The sequence below is a fragment of the Palaemon carinicauda genome, chromosome 8 (assembly GCF_036898095.1).
Source record: "Palaemon carinicauda isolate YSFRI2023 chromosome 8, ASM3689809v2, whole genome shotgun sequence".
Classification (NCBI taxonomy): domain Eukaryota; kingdom Metazoa; phylum Arthropoda; class Malacostraca; order Decapoda; family Palaemonidae; genus Palaemon; species Palaemon carinicauda.
The window spans coordinates 2,652,017-2,673,200 of NC_090732.1; the positions used below are offsets into that span (position 1 = coordinate 2,652,017).

Below are 21,184 nucleotides of genomic sequence, written 5' to 3' on the forward strand. Positions count from 1 at the left end.
CACATTTCATTTCATATATGTACATCATTATCTCTATTATATTTTCTATAGACAATACTTCTACTATGCTTTTATATACTCCTATCAATACTTTTGGATATTATCCTCCTCCTCTATCCTGATGGGTACTTGATTGTACATGACGTCATTGCACAGACTAGAATCTTACTTTGATTTGGATTATGCTAACAAAAAATTATTGTAGTTAATTCTAGTGGATTTTCTTGCCACTAACTACCAACTTTCCAACCAGAATTACTGAATCCTTAAATTCTAAACAACCTTTTTTGATCTGTCATCTGCTGAAGCTTCACTTTTCTCCCCAGGTCCCTGATGATCTCTGATACCCAACGATGAGGTGGCTGCAGATTGGGACTTGGCTTCAAATTTCACATTTCTGAAACATTAAAAGTTCAGTCAGAGATAAGATGATAATACTTTACATATACATTGCATTAAAAATGGTTCTATAATGTTCATCTACAAATCAGCAGAAAATATATTCACATTTACACCTTTTGTATATAATCACACAGTCTTCAACTTACAAACATACAGTATTAAAAAAGTCAATAAGTTAAAACAATGAAGTAAATACTAAGGTAAAATGAAAGATAATAAAACACACTTATATATTCAACCATCGGCTTACATTAATGCAAGGAGCATAGCTTGTATCTGTATCTATCATATATAAACTATAAAGCCTTAAAAAACAAGCGGAAAAGAAATAAAAGATAGAATAGTGTTCCCAAGTGTACCATCAAGCAAGAAGACTCTAACCCAAGACAGTAGAAGACCATGGTACAGAGGCTATGGCACTACCCAAGACTAGAGAACAATGGTTTGTTTTCGGAGTATCCTTCTCCTAGCTGTTTACCATAGCTAGAGTGTCTCAGTTACCCTTGCCAAGAGCAAAGTAGTTACTGAACAATTACAGTGCAGTAGTTAACCCCTTGAGCTTAGGAGAATTGTTTGGTAATCTCAGTGCTGTCAGGTGTATGAGGACAGAGGGGAAAGTGGAAAGAATAGGCCAGACTATTCAGTGTATGGACAGGCAAAGGAAAAATGAGCAGTAACCAGAGAGAGGGGTCCAATGCACAGTAGTACCGTCTGGCCAGTCAAAGGACTCGGTAACTCTTGAGAGGTAGTATCTCAACACGTGGCTGGTGTCTTGGCCAACCTACTACCTACAGTTGAATAACATCAACTATAATTTTTGACATGTAATTGTTCCCCTTTACCTAAAGGTATTCTAGTACTGTGCGGTAAAGGCTGAACACCTTCCCTCTTTTATTTACTTTCTCTGGTATATTTTAGTAAGCAAGACTAGCTAGTCCCACTTTCTAGTACAGTCTTGGACAGAAATGACACCTCTCAAATGCCCACACTGGAAACAAAACTCTCCAATGCCAAATATAAGAAAGGGGCCTTTGATAGGAATGGGTTCTCATAGCTTGAATTGGTGACGCCTCAATGAGCATTCTTTTCATCACCGGAAAATAATTTCAAGTGATATCACAGTCAGTCATCTTCCTATCTCCACTTATTTGCACTACTACTCTGCACTTGAGTCGGGACACCTTAGACAACGATCTTTGTGATTTCAGCGTAACTACTGTACATCGAGCGCTCAATTTACTAGTAAAGAGCCTAGTCTCAGAAAGTGCAAAGTTTCATCTAAACTACTTATTTGCTTGGTTAGGATAATAGGTCAGTAATTATATATTCTGCATAGACTCCTTGAGCTTAGAGAGCCCCTTTCTAATGCCCTTTAGCATGTCGTTTCTGATACATGCTTAACTCTCTAGCATGACATACAACTAGAATAGTGCTTCAATAGATAAGACACACATTACTAGCTTCTCCAAGATATGCTTAACTACAGTAAGTTGTATCAGAGATGAACAGATACTCTCCAACAACCTGTTAATGACATACTAACTTTACCCCAGAGCAGAAACTGTAAAGAAACATGGCTCTGTATTGATGGTAGGGATTCTATCTTAGACTTAGAGCAAAAACTGCAAGAAAACTTGGTTTTTTCCCCATATTTTCTCAAGCCAGGCAGTACTTAGTCAATTGAGCCCCTATAGTTTTAGACTTACATCTACAATAGCACTCTCTTCTGGGTCATTATGGAGGAAATAAACTTCTCTTCTGTTGGCATCTTTCTGTATCTTATCTCTTCAATGTGCAGATCATAACAGTTTACTATAACTAGTATTTACACAGTTCACTATACTGTTAACTTGTCTGTTATACCAACATATTGGATACTCTCATCTCGTGTGCTTTACCTTTCTCTCTTATTCTTGAGAATTAAAGCTAGAATCATCAAGGGTACCATTGATTAGACGATGTTAGTGATTTCAAATTATTATTTTGATGAATTTGACTACCCCTTTCTGTTTTGGAATTTTGATTTAGACATTAATGATCTGAAGTATTTCCAATTTTTTAGGGTAAGTCATAGGTTTTGTAATTCTCAAGCAAGGCAGTTTAGAGAGAACAACCTTTTGCTTGGTACCTCTCTAGTCTTGCATTAGTCTACCGTAAGTACAGTACAGTATGTCCAAGTTACTTTTGAAAACTTAGGCTGTTGCAACAAGTCAAGATAACTTGACTCGTTATCTTGTATTACAGGTTTAGACTTCAAGGAATAAACTTTAATTATTAGTTCCAATGCGATAATGATTTTTCTTATAAAAAAAATTAAATTTGTTTGCACATCTTGAGAAGTTACTCATCTTACAAATGGAGTGCTTCAACTATAGCTCAAAGAATAGACAAGTTGCTCATCTTGGCAATAAACATTATGGTTTAACAAAAGCTCAAAGAATTATTAATATGATATTTTAATTATAAAATAAATTTTTTAATATACTTACCCGGTGAATATATAATAGCTGCTGCTCCAGCGGCTCGACAGAAAAACACACAAAAACTCGCGAGCGATCGCTATGAAGGTTGCGGGTGTGCCCACCAGCGCCAACTATCGGCCAGATACCGCATATGCATGTAAACAAGCCTCAATTCTTCTCGTCCCGCTGCGTCTCTAATGGGGAGGAAGGGAGGGCCGTTTAATTTATATATTCACCGGGTAAGTATATTCAAAAATTTATTTTATAATTAAAATATCATTTTTAAATATTTAACTTAGCCGGTGAATATATAATAGCTGATTCACACCCATGGTGGTGGGTAGAGACCAGAGTTAATTAAGTTTACAGCGTATATGCTTAGAGTTTTTGACAGTTATAACATAACAAAACCCAAATATATAGGTACCTGGTAAGGAAGTTGACTTAGACGATTACTCTGCCTTGTTAGTCTGTCTTCCTCACGAAGCCCAGCAATCCTCTTAGGATGCTGAAAGACTCCCAGGAGCTGAAGTATCAAGGGCTGCAACCCATACAACAGGATCTCATCAAACCCCTAATCTGGGCGCTCTCAAGAAATGACTTTGACCACCAGCCAAATCAACCAGGATGCGAAAGGCTTCTTAGCCTTCCGTACAACCCAAAAACAAGATTAAAAACATTTCAAGAGACAGATTAAAAAGGATATTGGAATTAGGGTAATGTAGTGGTAGAACCCTCACCCATTACTGCACTCGCTGCAACGAATGGACCCAGTGTGTAGCAGTCCTCGTAAAGAGTCTGGACATCTTTTAAGTAAAATGACGCGAATACCGACTTGCTTCTCCAAAAGGTCGCGTCCATAATACTTTGCAGAGATCTATTTTTCTTGAAGGACACGGAGGTTGCTATAGCTCTTACTTCGTGCGTCTTAACCTTAAGCAAACATCGGTCTTTCTCATTCAAGTGAGAATGAGCCTCTCGTATTAAAAATCTGATAAAATATGACAAAGCATTCTTTGACATAGGCAATGATGGTTTCTTAACTGAGCACCATAATGCCTCAGATCTACCTCGTAAGGACTTAGTACGGGCTAGGTAGAACTTAAGAGCTCTAACAGGACATAGCACTCTTTCCAGTTCGTTGCCTACGATCTCTGATAAGCAAGGAATATCAAAAGATTTAGGCCAAGGACGAGACGGCAGTTCATTTTTGGCCAGGAAACCAAGTTGAAGTGAACAAGTGGCTTTTTCTGTAGAAAAGCCGATGTTCTTACTGAAGGCATGAAGTTCACTGACCCTTTAAGCCGAAGCCAAGCACACTAGGAAAAGTGTCTTGAGGGTGAGATCCTTCAGGGAGGCTGAATGTAATGGCTCAAACCTGTCTGACATGAGGAACCTTAGGACCACGTCTAAGTTCCATCCAGGAGTTGCCAAACGACGTTCCTTAGAGGTCTCGAAAGACTTAAGGAGATCTTGGAGATCTTTATTGTTGGAAAGATCTAAGCCTCTATGACGAAAGACTGAAGCCAACATGCTCCTGTAGCCCTTAATCGTGGGAGCTGAGAGGGAGCGAACATTTCTCAGATGTAAAAGAAAATCTGCGATTTGGGCTACAGAGGTACTGGACGAGGACACAGATGCTGACTTGCACCAGTCTCGAAAGACTTCCCACTTCGACTGGTATACTCTAATGGTAGAAGCTCTCCTCGCTCTTGCAATCGCACTGGCTGCCTCCTTCGAAAAGCCTCGAGCTCTTGAGAGTCTCTCGATAGTCTGAAGGCAGTCAGACGAAGAGCGGGGAGGCTTTGATGAACATTCTTTACGTGGGGCTGACGTAATAGATCTACCCTTAGAGGAAGACTTCTTGGAAAGTCTACCAGCCATCGAAGTACCTCGGTGAACCACTCTCTCGCGGGCCAGAGGGGAGCAACCAACGTCAACCTTGTCCCTTCGTGAGAGGCGAAGTTCTGCAGTACCTTGTTGACAATCTTGAATGGTGGGAATGCATATAAGTCCAGATGAGACCAATCTAGTAGAAATGCATCTATGTGTATTGCTTCTGGATCTGGGACTGGAGAGCAATAGATTGGAAGCCTCTTGGTCATCGAGGTGGCAAAGAGGTCTATGGTGGGTTGACCCCAAGTCGCCCAAAGACTCTTGCACACGTCCTTGTGGAGGGTCCATTCCGTGGGAATCACCTGACCCCTCCGACTGAGACAGTCTGCCAAGACGTTCAAGTCGCCCTGGATAAATCTCGTTAACAGGGAGATGCCTCGATTTCTTGACCAAATGAGCAGGTCCCTTGCGATCTCGTACAGCGTGAGGGAGTGTGTGCCTCCTTGATTGGAGATGTACGCCAAAGCTGTGGTATTGTCGGAGTTGACCTCTACCACTTTGTTTCGAAGGAGACTTTCGAATTTCATCAAGGCCAAGTGGACTGCCAATAGCTCCTTGCCGTTGATGTGCATGCTCCTCTGACTTGAGGTCCACAGACCTGAGCATTCCCGACCGTCCAGGGTCGCACCCCAACCCAAATCCGACGCGTCTGAGAACAACACGTGGTTTGGGTTCCGAACTGCTAGGGATAGTCCCTCTCTCATACTGATATTGCTGTTCCACCATTTCAGGCATGCCTTTACTGGTTCGGAGACCGGGATTGACACCGTCTCTAACGTCTTGTCCTTGTTCCAGTGAAAGGCTAGATGGAACTGGAGAGGCCGAAGGTGTAGTCTTCCTAGCGAGACAAACTGCTCCAGGGATGATAGAGTTCCTACGAGACTCATCCAATTCCTGACTGAGCACCGTTCTCTCTTCAGCATTAGTTGGACTTTGAGCAGGGCTTGATCTATTCGGGTGGCAGACGGAAAAGCCCGAAAAACTGGACTGCGAATCTCCATCCCTAAATATAGAATAGTTTGGGATGGGATCAGCTGGGACTTTTCTAGGTTGACCAAAAGTCCCAATTCCTTGGTCAGATCCAACGTCCAATGAAGATCCTGCAGACAGCGATGGCTGGACGATGCCCTGAGAAGCCAGTTGTCCAAGTACAGGGAGGCTCGGATTCCCGATAAATGGAGGAATTTTGCCACATTCCTCATGAGCCTCGTAAACACGAGAGGAGCAGGATTGAGGCCAAAGCACAGGGCCCGAAACTGGTATACCAAATTCCTGAAAACAAACCTCAGAAACGGTTGGGAATCTGGGTGTATAGGAATGTGGAAGTACGCATCTCGTAGGTCGAGAGAGACCATCCAGTCTCCCTTTCTGACCGCTGCTAAGACGGACTTCGTGGTCTCCATAGTGAACTTTGTTTTCGTAACAAAAACGTTGAGCGCACTGACGTCTAGCACCGGTCTCCAACCTCCTGTCTTCTTTGGGACTAGGAAGAGACGGTTGTAAAACCCCGGTGATTGAAGGTCCGAGACTTTCACCACCGCTCCCTTCTCTAGCAACAGAGACACTTCTTGGTTTAGGGCTTGTCTCTTTGACTCCTCTCGGTACCTGGGAGAGAGGTCTATGGGAGTTGTCACTAGAGGAGGTTTGCGTACAAACGGAATTTTGTATCCCTCTCTGAGCAACCGAACAGACTCTTGGTCTGCGCCCCTCTTCTCCCAGGCCTGCCAGAAGCTCTTCAATCTGGCTCCTACCGCTGTCTGAGGCTGTGGGCAGTCAGACTCTACCACGTGAGGACTTGGCTCCTCTCTTCTTACCTCTCTTTCCCTTGGCACGAGCGCTTCCCCTGCTGGGAGCTCTGCCACGAAAGGGCGGGATAAATCTGGATGCCGGAGTCTCGATCCTGGGTCTTACAGCAAAGGATGTAGAAGGAGTCCCTTTGCGAGCAGAGGACGCCATCAAGTCATGGGTGTCCTTCTGCACAAGCGAAGAAGCTATATCCTTAACCAGTTGTTGCGGAAACAAGGACGCTGATAAGGGAGCAAAGAGCAGTTCTGATCTCTGACAGGGAGTAACTCCTGGCGAAAGAAAAGAGCAAAGGGAATCTCGCTTCTTTAAGACTCCCGACGTAAAAGTGGAGGCGAGCTCATTGGAACCATCGCGGATGGCTTTATCCATACATGACATGATAAGTAAGGAAACATCTCTGTCAGCAGACGAGATTTTCCTACTTAAAGCTCCTAATGACCAGTCAAGCAAGTTGAATACTTCAAAGGCCCTGTATACGCCTTTATGCAGATGGTCAAGGTCCGAGAAGGACCAACTAATCTTCGAGCGTCTCATGGCTAGGCGGCGGGGAGAGTCTACGAGGCTTGAGAAGTCACCCTGGGCAGAGGCAGGGACTCCCAAGCCGAGAACTTCTCCCGTGGCATACCAGACGCTCGATCTAGACGAGAGCTTTGAAGGAGGGAAGGCAAAGGCCGTCTTCCCCAAACTCCTCCTGGTATCCAACCAGTCGCCTAAAAGTCGTAAAGCCCTCTTGGAAGAGCGAGAAAGCACTAGCTTAGTAAAGGCTGCCATGTTAGCAGGTAAGTCTAGAGCAAACTCAGACGGTGGCGAACGAGGCGCAACGGTAACAAAGTGATCGGGAAAAAGATCCTTGAAAATCAACATGACTTTCTTAAAGTCCATCGAAGGAGGAACCGTCTTAGGTTCGTCTACATCTGAAGGATGATCATCATGATGAGGATCAGCAACGTCCTCATCTGAAGGATCTTCGTCCGACAACTGCTGAGTAACAAGCAAAGGGGTTGGCAATGCTTGACACGCAGAGTCCACACGCACTGGTGCATCAGTAGCAGTCCAGGATGCTACGTCATGTAACTGCTTAACAGCCTAACTGTCAACAACAACAGGAGCGGGAGGACGCTCGACGTCAACTCGAGACTGCCTTGACTGCCTAGACTGAGCAGTCAAAACAACTCTTGACTGCGGTGTTTGACGCTCAGCGTCAAAACAAGTCAACTCCGCTGGTTGGCGAACGTCCTGAACGTCAACAAGAGCATTAGGAAGCGGCTGAACGTCCATATGCGGCTGAAAGTCAACACGGGACTGCATCGAGTGAGGCTCTACAAAGCGTGACTGACGTGACTTAGTAACGCCAACGTCAACAGGACGAGCAAAGGCTCGTTTTGGCGGCTGAAGGCCAGGATCTCGATTAGCTAAGCGGCGAGGAACATCGTGAACCTTTTCAGCAGAATAGTCTTCCATACGGGAGGCGAGCTTGATCTGCATGTCTTGCAGTACAACCCATTTAGGATCAACGGGAATGGGTGCGGTAAAAGACGAGGGTAACGTCTGAGACTGCAAAACCTTGCCTATACCAAGACTCTCGGAGCCTGTGTAACGTTTCTGCTTAGGCGGCGAGCAGTCTTCCGATGATTGCAAAGGGTCAGAGCTGTCCCAATGGCTACAACCAGGACGCTGGACCTGTCTTGAAGGGACCGACTTTCGCTTTAAGGGCCTTGAAACCTTGCTCCACGGTTTCTTATGCGAAAAGCCTTCGGATGACGAGGAGAAAATGGTTTCTCTCGTCTTATGGTAGGGGCGGTCTTGATGAGACACGCCTGTTACCATAGAGGGAACGTCTGTTCGCTGATCAAGGCCTCTCGAACCCATAAGTCGTACGACATTACTTCTCCCCTGGGCTTGGTAGCTTGCAAGAGGTCCCGGACTAGGCGAACGACAGGCACGAACAGACGAACCCTCGGTCGCAACACTGAAAACACTTTGCGCACTAATCACTTTCCCACGATTTTCCGCTGTGGCACTCTGACACTTTAGCTCTTTAACGTCAGCCATGAGTTGATTACGATCTGTAGCTAACGACTCAACTCTTTCGCCCAAAGCATGAATGGCACGTAACATATCCCGCATTGATGGTTCCTGAGTGCTAGTAGAGGGTTCAGGCACAACTACTACAGGGGAAGGATTAGGTTCAGGGGCATGGGTAGAGGAAAAATCTACCGATCTAGAGGAACTTCTCCTCACCCTATCTCTCTATAGCTTACGAGAATACTTGTCATATTCAAGCCAATCGAATTCCGAAAGGCCCACGCACTCCTCACACCGATCTCCTAATTGACAGGTTTTACCCCGACAATTAGAACACACAGTATGTGGGTCGAGAGAGGCCTTTGGAAGACGCCTATTGCAATCCCTAGCATTACACTTACGAAATCTAGGAATTTGAGAAGGGTCAGCCATTTTGAAAAAGTCAAAGAAAGTCCAAAAAACAATCCAAAGTCATCAACAATTAAATCTGTCCAAAAAAAGAGTTCAAGAGTTTAAGTTGAGGATAAAACACCTGCACTGCGAAAGCTCAAACCAAAATGAAGTACTTCACCAAGTCTGTTGAAAAACTCCAGGTTATACAGCGAGTAATGGTACGTCTTGTCGTTCAGACCGACAGAGAAGAATTGAGGCTTGTTTACATGCATATGCGGTATCTGGCCGATAGTTGGCGCTGGTGGGCACACCCGCAACCTTCATAGCGATCGCTCGCGAGTTTTTGTGTGTTTTTCTGTCGAGCCGCTGGAGCAGCAGCTATTATATATTCACCGGCTAAGTTAAATATTTAAAAAATAAATATAATAGGAATAATTTTGCTTACCTATTTTTTCTAAACAATAATATTCAACTCATCAAGATTAAGATAAAACTCCATTAACCAAGCTTTTATAAATTGGTTTGAACAACGAAATTCACTTATTCATTTATCATATTCATAGATAGAACTTCAAAAGTTCAAACTTGCAGCAAATGTTTTCATGTTGAACAGGCTGTCACAAGTCTTCTTATAGTTTATAAATGAAATATGTTTTGATGTTGTTACCATTTTTAAAATATTCAATTAATTGTTAATTATTTCTCATATCGTTTATTAAGTTCCTTATTTCCTTTCCTCACTGGGTTATTTTTCCCAGTTGGATCCCTCGGGTTTACAGCATCTTGCTTTTCCAGCTAAGGTTGTAGCTTAGCTAATAATAATAATAATGTAGAATAAACCAGAAAGCCATAACATAAAAGCAGCACTTAAAAATAATAACCAAAATACAAAAGTACTGTACCTAAGCTGGTCTTAATGTAATATCACGAGAGGTTAATATCAAGGATCCCAGGCTAAGAAATAAATGAAGAGAGCAAAATGTCTTACTGTGAATCTATGTCTTTTTTGCAAGGTACGTGCTCCTTTGTAGTCGTCTCCTGACCAGACAAAGTTGGACTGATACCTGATGTGGCTGCGACTGGTCTTTCCATTGGAACATAACCAAATCTAAAATTAAGCACAAAAAAAAACGGCGTGAATAAATAGCACAACTGTTTATAACATTCAAAATGTTTAGCAATTAAATGAATACAACCCCTTGATTAAATCAAATTATAATGCATAGATTATTAATCAAAATATGCAGTAGGATTCGATATCAGCACGGCAAAAAAAAATAAATTTCATATGTAGAAAAAATTTGAATTTGATAAATAAAAAGAATCACCCATTTTTGATAAAACTCACTTTACAAGATATTTTTCTAGTTTGTTGATCTCTTCTTCTTTGCTGTCAATAAACTCCTGCATGGACTGTAGCCAATTAGAAAAAGTCTGAACAGACCTCTGAGTCTTTTTTGCATCTTCATTAATTGTCTGTGAAAAAAAAAAGGAACAGAATAAATTATTTCTTAATATGAGAGAGAGAGAGAGAGAGAGAGAGAGAGAGAGAGAGAGAGAGAGAGAGAGAGAGAGAGAGAGAGAGAGAGAGATACTGTAGTATATAGCAATGAACTCATGGTAAAGTGAGATTTAAATCTTCTCTGAGCTAAGACCTATTTCTCACGAGTTGTGATCTCTTTCCATATTGTTCGGTTATGTTTGCGGGCAATGATAAAATTTTATATATTTCCACTCCTACATGGATATTATATGCCAAATTTCTGAGAGGGGTTCCTTCGGGATCATCATCATCATCTCCTCCTACGCCTATTGACACAAAGGGCCTCAGTTAGATTTCCCCAGTCGGTCTCTATCTTGAGCTTTTAATTCAATACTTCACTCAACATCTCCCACTTAAGGATCACTGTCTAGAAATGATTGAATAGTTGAATAACCTCATTCTAAATTCACTTGAAATATTTTCTTCTTTCCAAGTCATGTTCTTTGAGTAAATGATAACAGCCTAAAATGATGCAATTTCAGAACAAAAATGTCTACAGGAGGTTTAACCTATTTGTTTAAATAAAAGCTTTGGCTCTAAAACTTGCCATGAACTTATCGACTGCTATTTTAACTTTCAAAATGGCATTACAACTAAGAGGAGAGATGAGAACAGGATTGATGTAACTAAGATGAGGATGTTGAGGTGGCAATGTGGACTTACAAGAGAGGATCAAGAACTCACATGTTAGAGGCACTCTCAAAATAGCACCAGTTTCAACTAAGGTGAGAGAAAGAACACTGAGATGGTATGGATATATAAAGAGACGAGAGGAAGCTCATCCGATAAGGAAGATGATGGATAAGGGACTACCTGGTGAGAGAAGGTTAGGTAGACCAAAATTGCAATGGATTGACTGCGTGAAAAGAGATATGAGGGACTTGGGATTGAGCGAGAAAGATGCACTGAACCGAAGGAAATAGAGAAAAGTGTTAACGACCATTACAGCGATCCCAAATATGGACAAGCTTGTAGAGAAAGAAGAAAAAGATTGCCTTATGTACATATGAGAAATACCAATATTGATCATAGCCAATCACAATTAATAACAGGAAATGCTAAACCACTTATAACATGAACTAGAAATTTTATACCCAGTTAACAAATACTGTACATACTTACTTTCAAATCTTGAACTTCCTTCTTCAACATGTTCAGTCCTCTGTCGTATAAATGTGGTGCATTCCTGGACATTTAGATAAAAATATTAGGTTTTACAATATGGTACTACACAAGAATAACAATGAAAACCTTAATAATGATTACAATGTTTTATACCATCTGTCACTTTTTAAATTCTAATAATTTTTTCATACAAACCAATACAGTAACTTGGTAACTTATAATCATCCCAAATTCATAGATTTCTAGGGGTGATTTTTCATGTAGTCAGAAAGAACTTTAAAGAATATAAAATATATTGAATAACCAAGGGTTGTGGTAGCCTGTTGGTAAAGTCCCTGCCTGGGAATCTGCAGGACTGAGGTTCAAGACCCTCTTAAGCTCAATAGGTTGTTGTAGTGTCTGCAACCTCACCTTCCTTGTGAGCTAAGGATGAGAAGTGTTTGGAGGAACCTATAGATCTACCTGCTGAGACATCAACAGCCATTTCTGTCTCTCCCCGGTACTAAGCTTGGGTGAAGAGGGGGCTTGGGAGCTGATTATATGTATATATGGTCAGTTTCTAGGGCATTATCACTGTCCCTTACCTCCACCATTCATTACTGACCTTTAAACCTTTAATCATTTTGAATAAGTGTAAAATTGAATAAAATGTGATCAACTTCCTTTTAAAGTATTTCAATATGTAGAAATAGGGGTATGAATCAATTATATATACAAAGAATGGCTCACCAGTTAGAAAAATTAGCTGACTGAAAACAAAGGCGAGTAGGGGGTTGGAATTTAACAGTTGAATGCCCAATATATTATGCAGGACTTGAGAACTTTCCAATTATAGATTATTAGCATGGTGATTTGCAGGTAGGATTCATCGAAATAATACTTACACGAAAGATTGCACTCGAGTTAAAATCAGATTCTAATCTAATAATAACAATAAATAGTCTCAACAATAAAAAAAAGCAAGAAAATGCTGATTTGACAGTAACAAAGGACAGGCAACTTAAACAATGAACAAAGAAACAGTACAGCACTTGGAAAACCACAGATGCACACACCCAATTTTAAAAAAATATGTTATTTTTATTAATAAAATAAATTTTTGAATATACTTACCCGATAATCATGTAGCTGTCAACTCCGTTGCCCGACAGAATTCTATGGAGGGATACGCCAGCTATCACAATACTAGAAGGGGGTGTATTTACCAGCGCCACCTGTGGCCAGGTACTCAAGTACTTCTTGTTGACACCTCCTCAATTATTCCTCGGTCCACTGGTTCTCTATGGGGAGGAAGGGAGGGTCGATTAAATCATGATTATCGGGTAAGTATATTCAAAAATTTATTTTATTAATAAAAATAACATTTTTCAATATTAAACTTACCCGATAATCATGTAGCTGATTCACACCCAGGGGGGTGGGTGAAAAACCAGTGTACAAGACTAAAGGATAGCTAAGTATCCCGTATTTCATATAATCAGTTATCCACAATAACAATGAAATAATAAGTACCTGGTAAGGAAGTCGACTTGAACCGTTACTCTGCCTTTAATAAGATCGTCTTCCTTACTGAGCGCACCGTTCCTCTTGGGAGGCTGAATCAACTCAAAGGTGCTAAAGTATACAGGGCTGCAACCCATACTAAAGGACCTCATCACAACCTTTAACCTCGGCGCTTCTCAAGAAAGAATTGACCACCCGCCAAATCAACAAGGATGTGGAAGGCTTCTTAGCCGACCGTACAACCCATAAAAAGTATTCAAGAGAAAGGTTAAAAAGTTATGGGATTATGGGAATGTAGTGGCTGAGCCCTCGCCTACTACTGCATTCGTTGCTACGAATGGTCCCAGGGTGTAGCAGTACTCGTAAAGAGACTGGACATCTTTGAGATAGAATGATGCGAACACTGACTTGCTTCTCCAATAGGTTGCATCCATAACACTCTGCAGAGAACGGTTCTGTTTGAAGGCCACTGAAGTAGCCACAGCTCTCACTTCATGTGTCCTTACCTTCAGCAAAGCAAGGTCTTCTTCCTTCAGATGAGAATTTGCTTCTCTAATCAGAAGCCTGATGTAGTAAGAAACTGCGTTCTTAGACATTGGTAGAGAAGGCTTCTTGATAGCACACCATAAGGCTTCTGATTGTCCTCGTAATGGTTTTGACCTTCTTAGATAGTACTTAAGAGCTCTAACTGGGCAAAGAACTCTCTCCAGTTCGTTCCCCACCATGTTGGACAGGCTTGGGATCTCGAACGACTTAGGCCAAGGACGGGAAGGAAGCTCGTTTTTAGCCAAAAAACCGAGCTGCAAGGAACATGTAGCCGTTTCAGATGTGAAACCTATGTTCCTGCTGAAGGCGTGGATCTCACTTACTCTTTTACCTGTTGCTAAGCACACGAGGAAAAGAGTTTTTAATGTGAGGTCCTTAAAAGAGGCTGATTGGAGCGGTTCAAATCCTGATGACATTAGGAACCTTAGGACCACGTCTAGATTCCAGCCTGGAGTGGACAACCGACGTTCCTTTGAGGTCTCAAAAGACCTAAGGAGGTCCTGTAGATCTTTGTTGGAGGAAAGATCCAAGCCTCTGTGGCGGAAAACCGCTGCCAACATACTTCTGTAACCCTTGATCGTAGGAGCTGATAGGGATCTTACGTTCCTTAGATGTAACAGGAAGTCAGCAATCTGGGTTACAGTGGTACTGGTTGAGGAAAACTGCATTGGCCTTGCACCAGCTTCGGAAGACTTCCCATTTAGACTGATAGACTCTGAGAGTGGATGTCGTCCTTGCTCTGGCAATCGCTCTGGCTGCCTCCTTCGAAAAGCCTCTAGCTCTTGAGAGTCTTTCGATAGTCTGAAGACAGTCAGACGAAGAGCGTGGAGGTTTGGGTGTACCTTCTTTACGTGAGGTTGACGCAGAAGGTCCACTCTTAGAGGAAGAGTCCTGGGAACGTCGACCAGCCATTGCAGTACCTCGGTGAACCATTCTCTCGCAGGCCAGAGGGGAGCAACCAACGTCAGCCGTGTCCCTTTGTGAGAGGCGAACTTCTGAAGTACCCTGTTGACAATCTTGAACGGCGGGAATGCATACAGGTCGAGATGGGACCAATCCAGCAGAAAGGCATCCACGCGAACTGCTGCTGGGTCTGGAATCGGAGAACAATACAAGAGGAGCCTCTTGGTCATCGAGGTAGCGAATAGATCTATGGTTGGCTGACCCCACAGGGCCCAAAGTCTGCTGCAAACATTCTTGTGAAGGGTCCACTCTGTGGGGAAGACCTGACCCTTCCGGCTGAGGCGATCTGCCATGACATTCATATCGCCCTGAATGAGCCTCGTTACCAGCGTGAGCTTTGGATCTTTTGACCAAATGAGGAGGTCCCTTGCGATCTCGAACAACTTCCTCGAATGAGTCCCTCCCTGCTTGGAGATGTAAGCCAAGGCTGTGGTGTTGTCGGAGTTCACCTCCACCACCTTGTTTAGCTGGAGGGACTTGAAGTTTATCAAGGCCAGATGAACTGCCAACAACTCCTTGCAATAGATGTGAAGTGTCCTTTGCTCCTGATTCCATGTTCCCGAGCATTCCTGTCCGTCCAGTGTCGCACCCCAGCCCGTGTCCGATGCGTCCGAGAAGAGACGGTGGTCGGGGGTCTGAACAGCCAATGGTAGACCTTCCTTGAGAAGAATGCTGTTCTTCCACCACGTTAGAGTAGACCTCATCTCTTCGGAAACAGGAACTGAGACCGTCTCTAGCGTCATGTCCTTTATCCAGTGAGCAGCTAGATGATACTGAAGGGGGCGGAGGTGGAGTCTCCCTAACTCGATGAACAGGGCCAGCGATGAAAGTGTCCCTGTTAGACTCATCCACTGCCTGACTAAGCATCGGTTCCTTCTCAGCATGCTCTGGATGCATTCTAGGGCTTGGAAGATCCTTGGGGCCGACGGACAAGTCCGAAAAGCTCGACTCTGAAGATCCATACCCAAGGAGACAATGGTCTGGGATGGAACGAGCTGAGACTCCTCAAAATTGACCAGGAGGCCCAGTTCCTTGGTCAGATCCATAGTCCATTTGAAAATCTCCAGACAGCGACGACTTGTGGGAGCTCTTAAAAGCCAGTCGTCTGACGGAGCCGGACACAAGATCATGATACTGCTGCACAGTCTGTAAACTGTCAATCATGGGCAAGCGAGGAAGTACAGTGACAACCCGAATCTGTCTAGACTGTCTGGGTCGTACAGACAACTCCTTAACGGGTTGCTGAGGTTGCCGCACTGCGTCACAACAAGTCACTTCTGTTGGTTGTTGAACGTCTTCCCCGTGACACATTGACTCCGTAAACAAAAAATCCTCTAACAAGGACTAAGCTTGGACTGCATGCCATGCAACACAGCTCAAGGTCTATGGGAGCAGGTGTGGTAACAGACGGGATTAGCGACTGAAGTGGAACCATTACCTTCCCTGTAAGCATGTTATGCTTAAATAAAAGTCCATAAGAGGTTATGCAGTTAAAGGCTCCCTCCAAATGACAGAGTCCTCAAGGGAATATCAGAAGGAGGGAGAAAAGAACTTTCTCATCTACAGGGACCTTATCCTAGAAAAGCTAAGTTCTCTGAGTGAGGGTTCACTGGTGCAAAAGCAGCAGACTAGAAGGCAACGTTATGAAACTGCTTGACAGTCTAGTGAGTTGGCAACAACCCAAGATGTGTTGAGAAGCATGCGGTAAGGTATGCAGAGCATGATGTATGCAGAGTATGCTGTATGCAGAGCATGCTGTATGTAGAGCATGTTGTATGCAGAGCATGCTGAATGCAGAGCATGCTGTATGCAGAGCATGTTGTATGCAGAGCATGCTGAATGCAGAGCATGCTGTATGCTGAGCATGTAGTAAGCAGAGCCTGCTGTAAGCAGAGCCTGCTGTAAGCAGAGCCTGCTGTAAGGAAAGCAGAGCGTGTGCATGGCGTTTAACATTTCTCAGAAATTCCATGACCAGTGCTAGAGTGCTTTATGCATGCTTGCATGGGGTTTAAACCATGGTATGAAAATGGAGGTAAGGTATGCTGAACAGCAGAGTCAGAACGAGCTGGAACAACAATAGTTGTGGTTTCCTCTTCAAGACTCCGTTGAGGGAACACCTGAGGCTCAGTCTGCAAAGGCTGAATAAAAGACAAGCAGAAGGAAGGCGCATGGGTGGAGGAGGCTGACTCCTAGCATGAGTGGTTGAACCCAAGGGTTGCGCTTGCTGAGCGGTTGGCGGAAGCGGAGTAGCAAGTTCCAGTTCCTGTGGTGTGAGCGGAGCGCGATGAGGAAGAGGCTGCGCAGAACAAGGTAAATGTCTCGCAAGCTGAGGCTCCTGAGGCGCAAGGCTAAGGTGTTGTGGTGCTTGCCTTGTGGAGGGTTGAGCTCGCTGCAGCGAGAGCTGAGGAGACTGACTCATGGACGGGAGAGGTTGTTGTACCTCAACCGAGTGTTGCATCACTGGTGGAGCAGCAAGTGGAGGCGGAGGAAGAGAGGTATAATCCTCCTGATCCCATTGTAAAGGTTGCCTTAAGGAAGGCGGAGGCTGAACACCACAGGGAACAGCAAACTCAGCACGTGGCTCAACATCGTACGCCTGGCAGGTGGTACTGCGATCAGGCGGAGCGAGCGTAGGCGGAGGGAGTGTAGGCGGAGGCGGAGGAGTAACACTCTCAGCCCGACACTCACGCATTAAGTCCGAAAGCTGTGCTTGCATGGACTGTAGTAGAGTCCACAACATCGTACGCCTGGCAGGTGGTACTGCGATCAGGCGGAGCGAGTGTAGGTGGAGGGAGTGTAGGCGGAGGCGGAGGAGCAACACTCTCAGCCCGACACTCACGCATCAAGTCCGAAAGCTGTGCTTGCATGGACTGTAGTAGAGTCCACAACATCGTACGCCTGGCAGATGGAACTGCGATCAGGCGGAGCGAGTGTAGGTGGAGGGAGTGTAGGCGGAGGCGGAGGAACAACACTCTCAGCCCGACACTCACACATCAAGTCCGAAAGCTGTGCTTGCATGGACTGTAGTAGAGTTCACAACATCGTACGCCTGGCAGGTGGTACTGCGATCAGGCGGAGCGATCATAGGCGGGGGGGGAGTGTAGGCGGAGGCGGAGGCGCAACACTCTCAGCCCGACACTCGCGCATCAAGACCGAAAGTTGTGACTGTATGGACTGTAGTAGAGTCAACTTGGGGTCGGCAGACACTAAGGTCTGCTGAGGTAAAGCCTTAACAGCAGAGATCTGTTGCGGCAGAACCTTACTCCTCTTAGGCGGAGTGTAATCAACTGATGACTGAGGAGAGTCAGAGCTAACCCAATGACTGCATTCGGGTTGTGAACTTTAACTTCGTACGTCTGGCATAGGTCTGGACTTAACGTTTAAGAGGTCTTGAGACCTGAGACCAGCGTTACTCTGCCTTTATTTTCTCCCCTAATCTCTTCTGCAGACGAGCAAAATAAGGGCTCAATCGTCTGCGGGTGGGAGTGACGGTCTCGGTAAGACACGCCCACAACCACCGAGGATACTTCTGTGCGCCGATCAAGGCCTGCTGAACCCTTATGCCCTTCGACATTGCTTCTCCCCTGGGCTTGGGAGCTTGCAAGAGGTCCCGGACTGGGAGGACGACTGGCGCGCATAAAAGTACCCTCACGCACTAATCACTTATCACTTTGATTTCTGTTTGCACTTATTTCACTGAACTCGAAACTTTAAGTGGTTTGTACCTGAAATACGCAATTCTATCCTTTCTCAAAGTTAGTAATTGCGAAAACAGAATTACAATGTAACAGAAAAATCTAATGAAAGATAATTCAGTGGCTGGAAAGAGACTAAACACTAGATCACTCTAGAAACGTTTAGTTTCTTCCCCTAAAGAGACTAGGGAGAAGAGCAAAAACGATAACGACGTTACTCGTACGCCTGGCAGGCTTGAATGAAACGTTTATCCTCTCTCTCCCTCCGTCTCTATCTCTCTCTCTCTCTCTCTCTCTTGACTTAGAACCTGAGAGAAGAGCCCAATCATATATATCGTTAAAACATATTATTGTTAAAGGAAAAAACTGAAAAGTTCCTTTATTAGGATCAAAACCATTAAGTTAAGAAAGAATGAACAAAACGCTAGACACGGTTACTCTTACTGCAACGTGAAACCGTGAACATTCTTTCTCTATCGTAACGATAGAGTGCAAGTTGAACGTTCTGAACGTCAACAACTGCAGAGACAAAACAAAACGTTAGTTCAACTTTGAAAACAGTACGAGACTATCAAAGAAATTCTTTCAAACTCTGTGGCGGAAATAGCATAATATGTTAACAGGTAAAACCGAAATGACGGGCTCGAAGTTTATTAACTTCGGTAAAAGACCGCCTACTATTAGGAAGGTCGAATATAAACAAATATAAAAATTAATTTTAATGAGTTTATAATAAAAGGAAGTTAATCGAAGAGGCCTATAAGAGGCGGAGAGATATAAAATAAATCTATAACTTTTGTTAAGCAAAATTAAGAAAGAGAGTCTATACTCTCTTAGACACCAACACTTCCGTCTAAGGGAAGGGTCGGCCATTGAAAGGTGAACGAGAGTTCATACTCTCTCGTCACCATAATTAATCAAATTAATTCCAAAAGCTAACTAAGCTAATATAGAAGTTTCCAGTAATAGCGACAGCCGAAATCAAAGAGAAATACTTCACCAAAGTCGTGAAAATACTCCAAGAACATAAGCGTATCCCAGAACGTCTTGCCGGAAGCACGACAGAGGAATAATTGAGGAGGTGTCAACAAGAAGTACTTGAGTACCTGGCCACAGGTGGCGCTGGTAAATACACCCCCTTCTAGTATTGTGATAGCTGGCGTATCCCTCCATAGAATTCTGTCGGGCAACGGAGTTGACAGCTACATGATTATCGGGTAAGTTTAATATTGAAAATTAAAAAATACTCATTAGGCAGTGTACCTATTTTAGATTATTCAGGATTCAACATACAAATGAAATAAGATGCTTGTAATTCACAGAGCCAAGATTTGTACAGTAACTGGCATACAAACTATAAACTCACCGAGCTGGTTGGCTTAAGGACTCTTTTAAAGGATCTATATTTTTATCCAAGTCATGACACAGTTTGCGAAGCCGAGCAAAAAAATTCATTCCATCTTCTTCCATTGTTCTTGTAGTTTCCAATATAAAACTTTTACTCGAAAAGTTACTCTATAAGACAATCCAGTCTGCAAATAAAGACATTTTAACATTACCTAAAATATTTTAATACAGTGATATAAATGAATTATAATTAAGAAAATACTGTTTTACATATTAAGACTAATACTGCACCTATATACAAGAATTTTAATAATCTTAATACAGTACCAATTAACATGCAAAGCATTCTTTAACAAATGCCGATATCTACAAGATCAGATCAATCAACTTACAATTGAAAATGAGACAAATCTTTAGAGAAATTTGTATTATTTTTAGATTTTTAGAGTCCTTTAAATAGTGGAATATCTTTAGCAAAGCTGGAACAACCATTGACTCGTTAAGAAGGAAGGTGCAGTAATTAGCGAGAGGTAGGTTGGGGGAGTCACTCGGCCGCATCTCGTCACTTTTGACCTTTGGACTAAGGATTAAGATGAGCGGTTGATGTGGGAAGCATAGCTAAGAAAATATACGCAATTACTTTTAAAATTTGTGGTTTGCTCCTATACGGATACAAACTTTCTGTTCTTTAACTAGAGAAAAAACCTTGATAGGCAGTCCCCTGGAACAGACAGGAAGGTTCTTTTTCTAGAACAGACAGGAAGGTTCTTTTTTTTCCCAGCGCTTGTATCCTTCCTAGTCCCTTACGAGAGCAAAGAAGGTGGCTCCAACAGCTCAACATGGGCATGTAGAAGCTGTTAGGGCCATAGCCAGTACTGATTTAAGAGGAAGTCAGTACTAAGTCACATATCTAGAGGAATATTAGAAAAAGACGTTGACCCATCCTCGCCCTAGTTAGGAGAATGGAGGAGATACATCTTGGCAGAACATAGCCTGCCAGAAAGGAGCTCCGTTGTATAACTGACCAGCGTACTATGGTTACGACTGCTTCAGGCCCTCAAGAGAAGATCAATACAAGGTAGAAGGGCCAATCATTCCACCTTTCCTCGAAACTTATGCAGAAAGCACTACCTTTGACAAGATGCATACTTGTCACATGCAGGAGCTGGGAGAGTTACGCAACTACTAGGCAGCCCCCACAGGACCCAAGGAGAAAAATCCAAGAGTCTGTGGGCAATGTTCTGAAAGTATCAAGAGGCGAAGGTGGTCTGAAACCTCAGACACTATCTTCGGCTCAAAGTATCCCAAAAGATAAGTAATCAGGGATGATACTGATTTGACTAGACTCGATAATTCCTCCTCGAGATAGCAGAGCTCCACAATGACCTCAGGTATCTCTGTCTTCTGAAGACTCATAGAGCCAGAAGGAAATGAGTTTGGATGTTTCATTCCGGTCCTATTAGGAGGCCAAGTCACTC

General features: G+C 43.4%; 1 protein-coding gene across 1 annotated transcript in view; it reads right to left on the reverse strand.

Moving 5' to 3' along the window:
* The window catches only part of LOC137645602 (uncharacterized), a 52,055-nt gene that overhangs the window by 16,290 nt on the left and 14,581 nt on the right, over positions 1-21,184 (reverse strand). Inside the window, exons 2-6 of the mRNA XM_068378399.1 lie at positions 19,726-19,891; positions 11,650-11,713; positions 10,333-10,460; positions 9,973-10,092; positions 283-397 (exon numbers count right to left, since the gene is read on the reverse strand). Coding sequence (XP_068234500.1) covers positions 283-397; positions 9,973-10,092; positions 10,333-10,460; positions 11,650-11,713; positions 19,726-19,829 — 531 coding nt within the window. The 5' untranslated portion in view covers positions 19,830-19,891. The remainder of the gene's footprint in view (positions 1-282; positions 398-9,972; positions 10,093-10,332; positions 10,461-11,649; positions 11,714-19,725; positions 19,892-21,184) is intronic.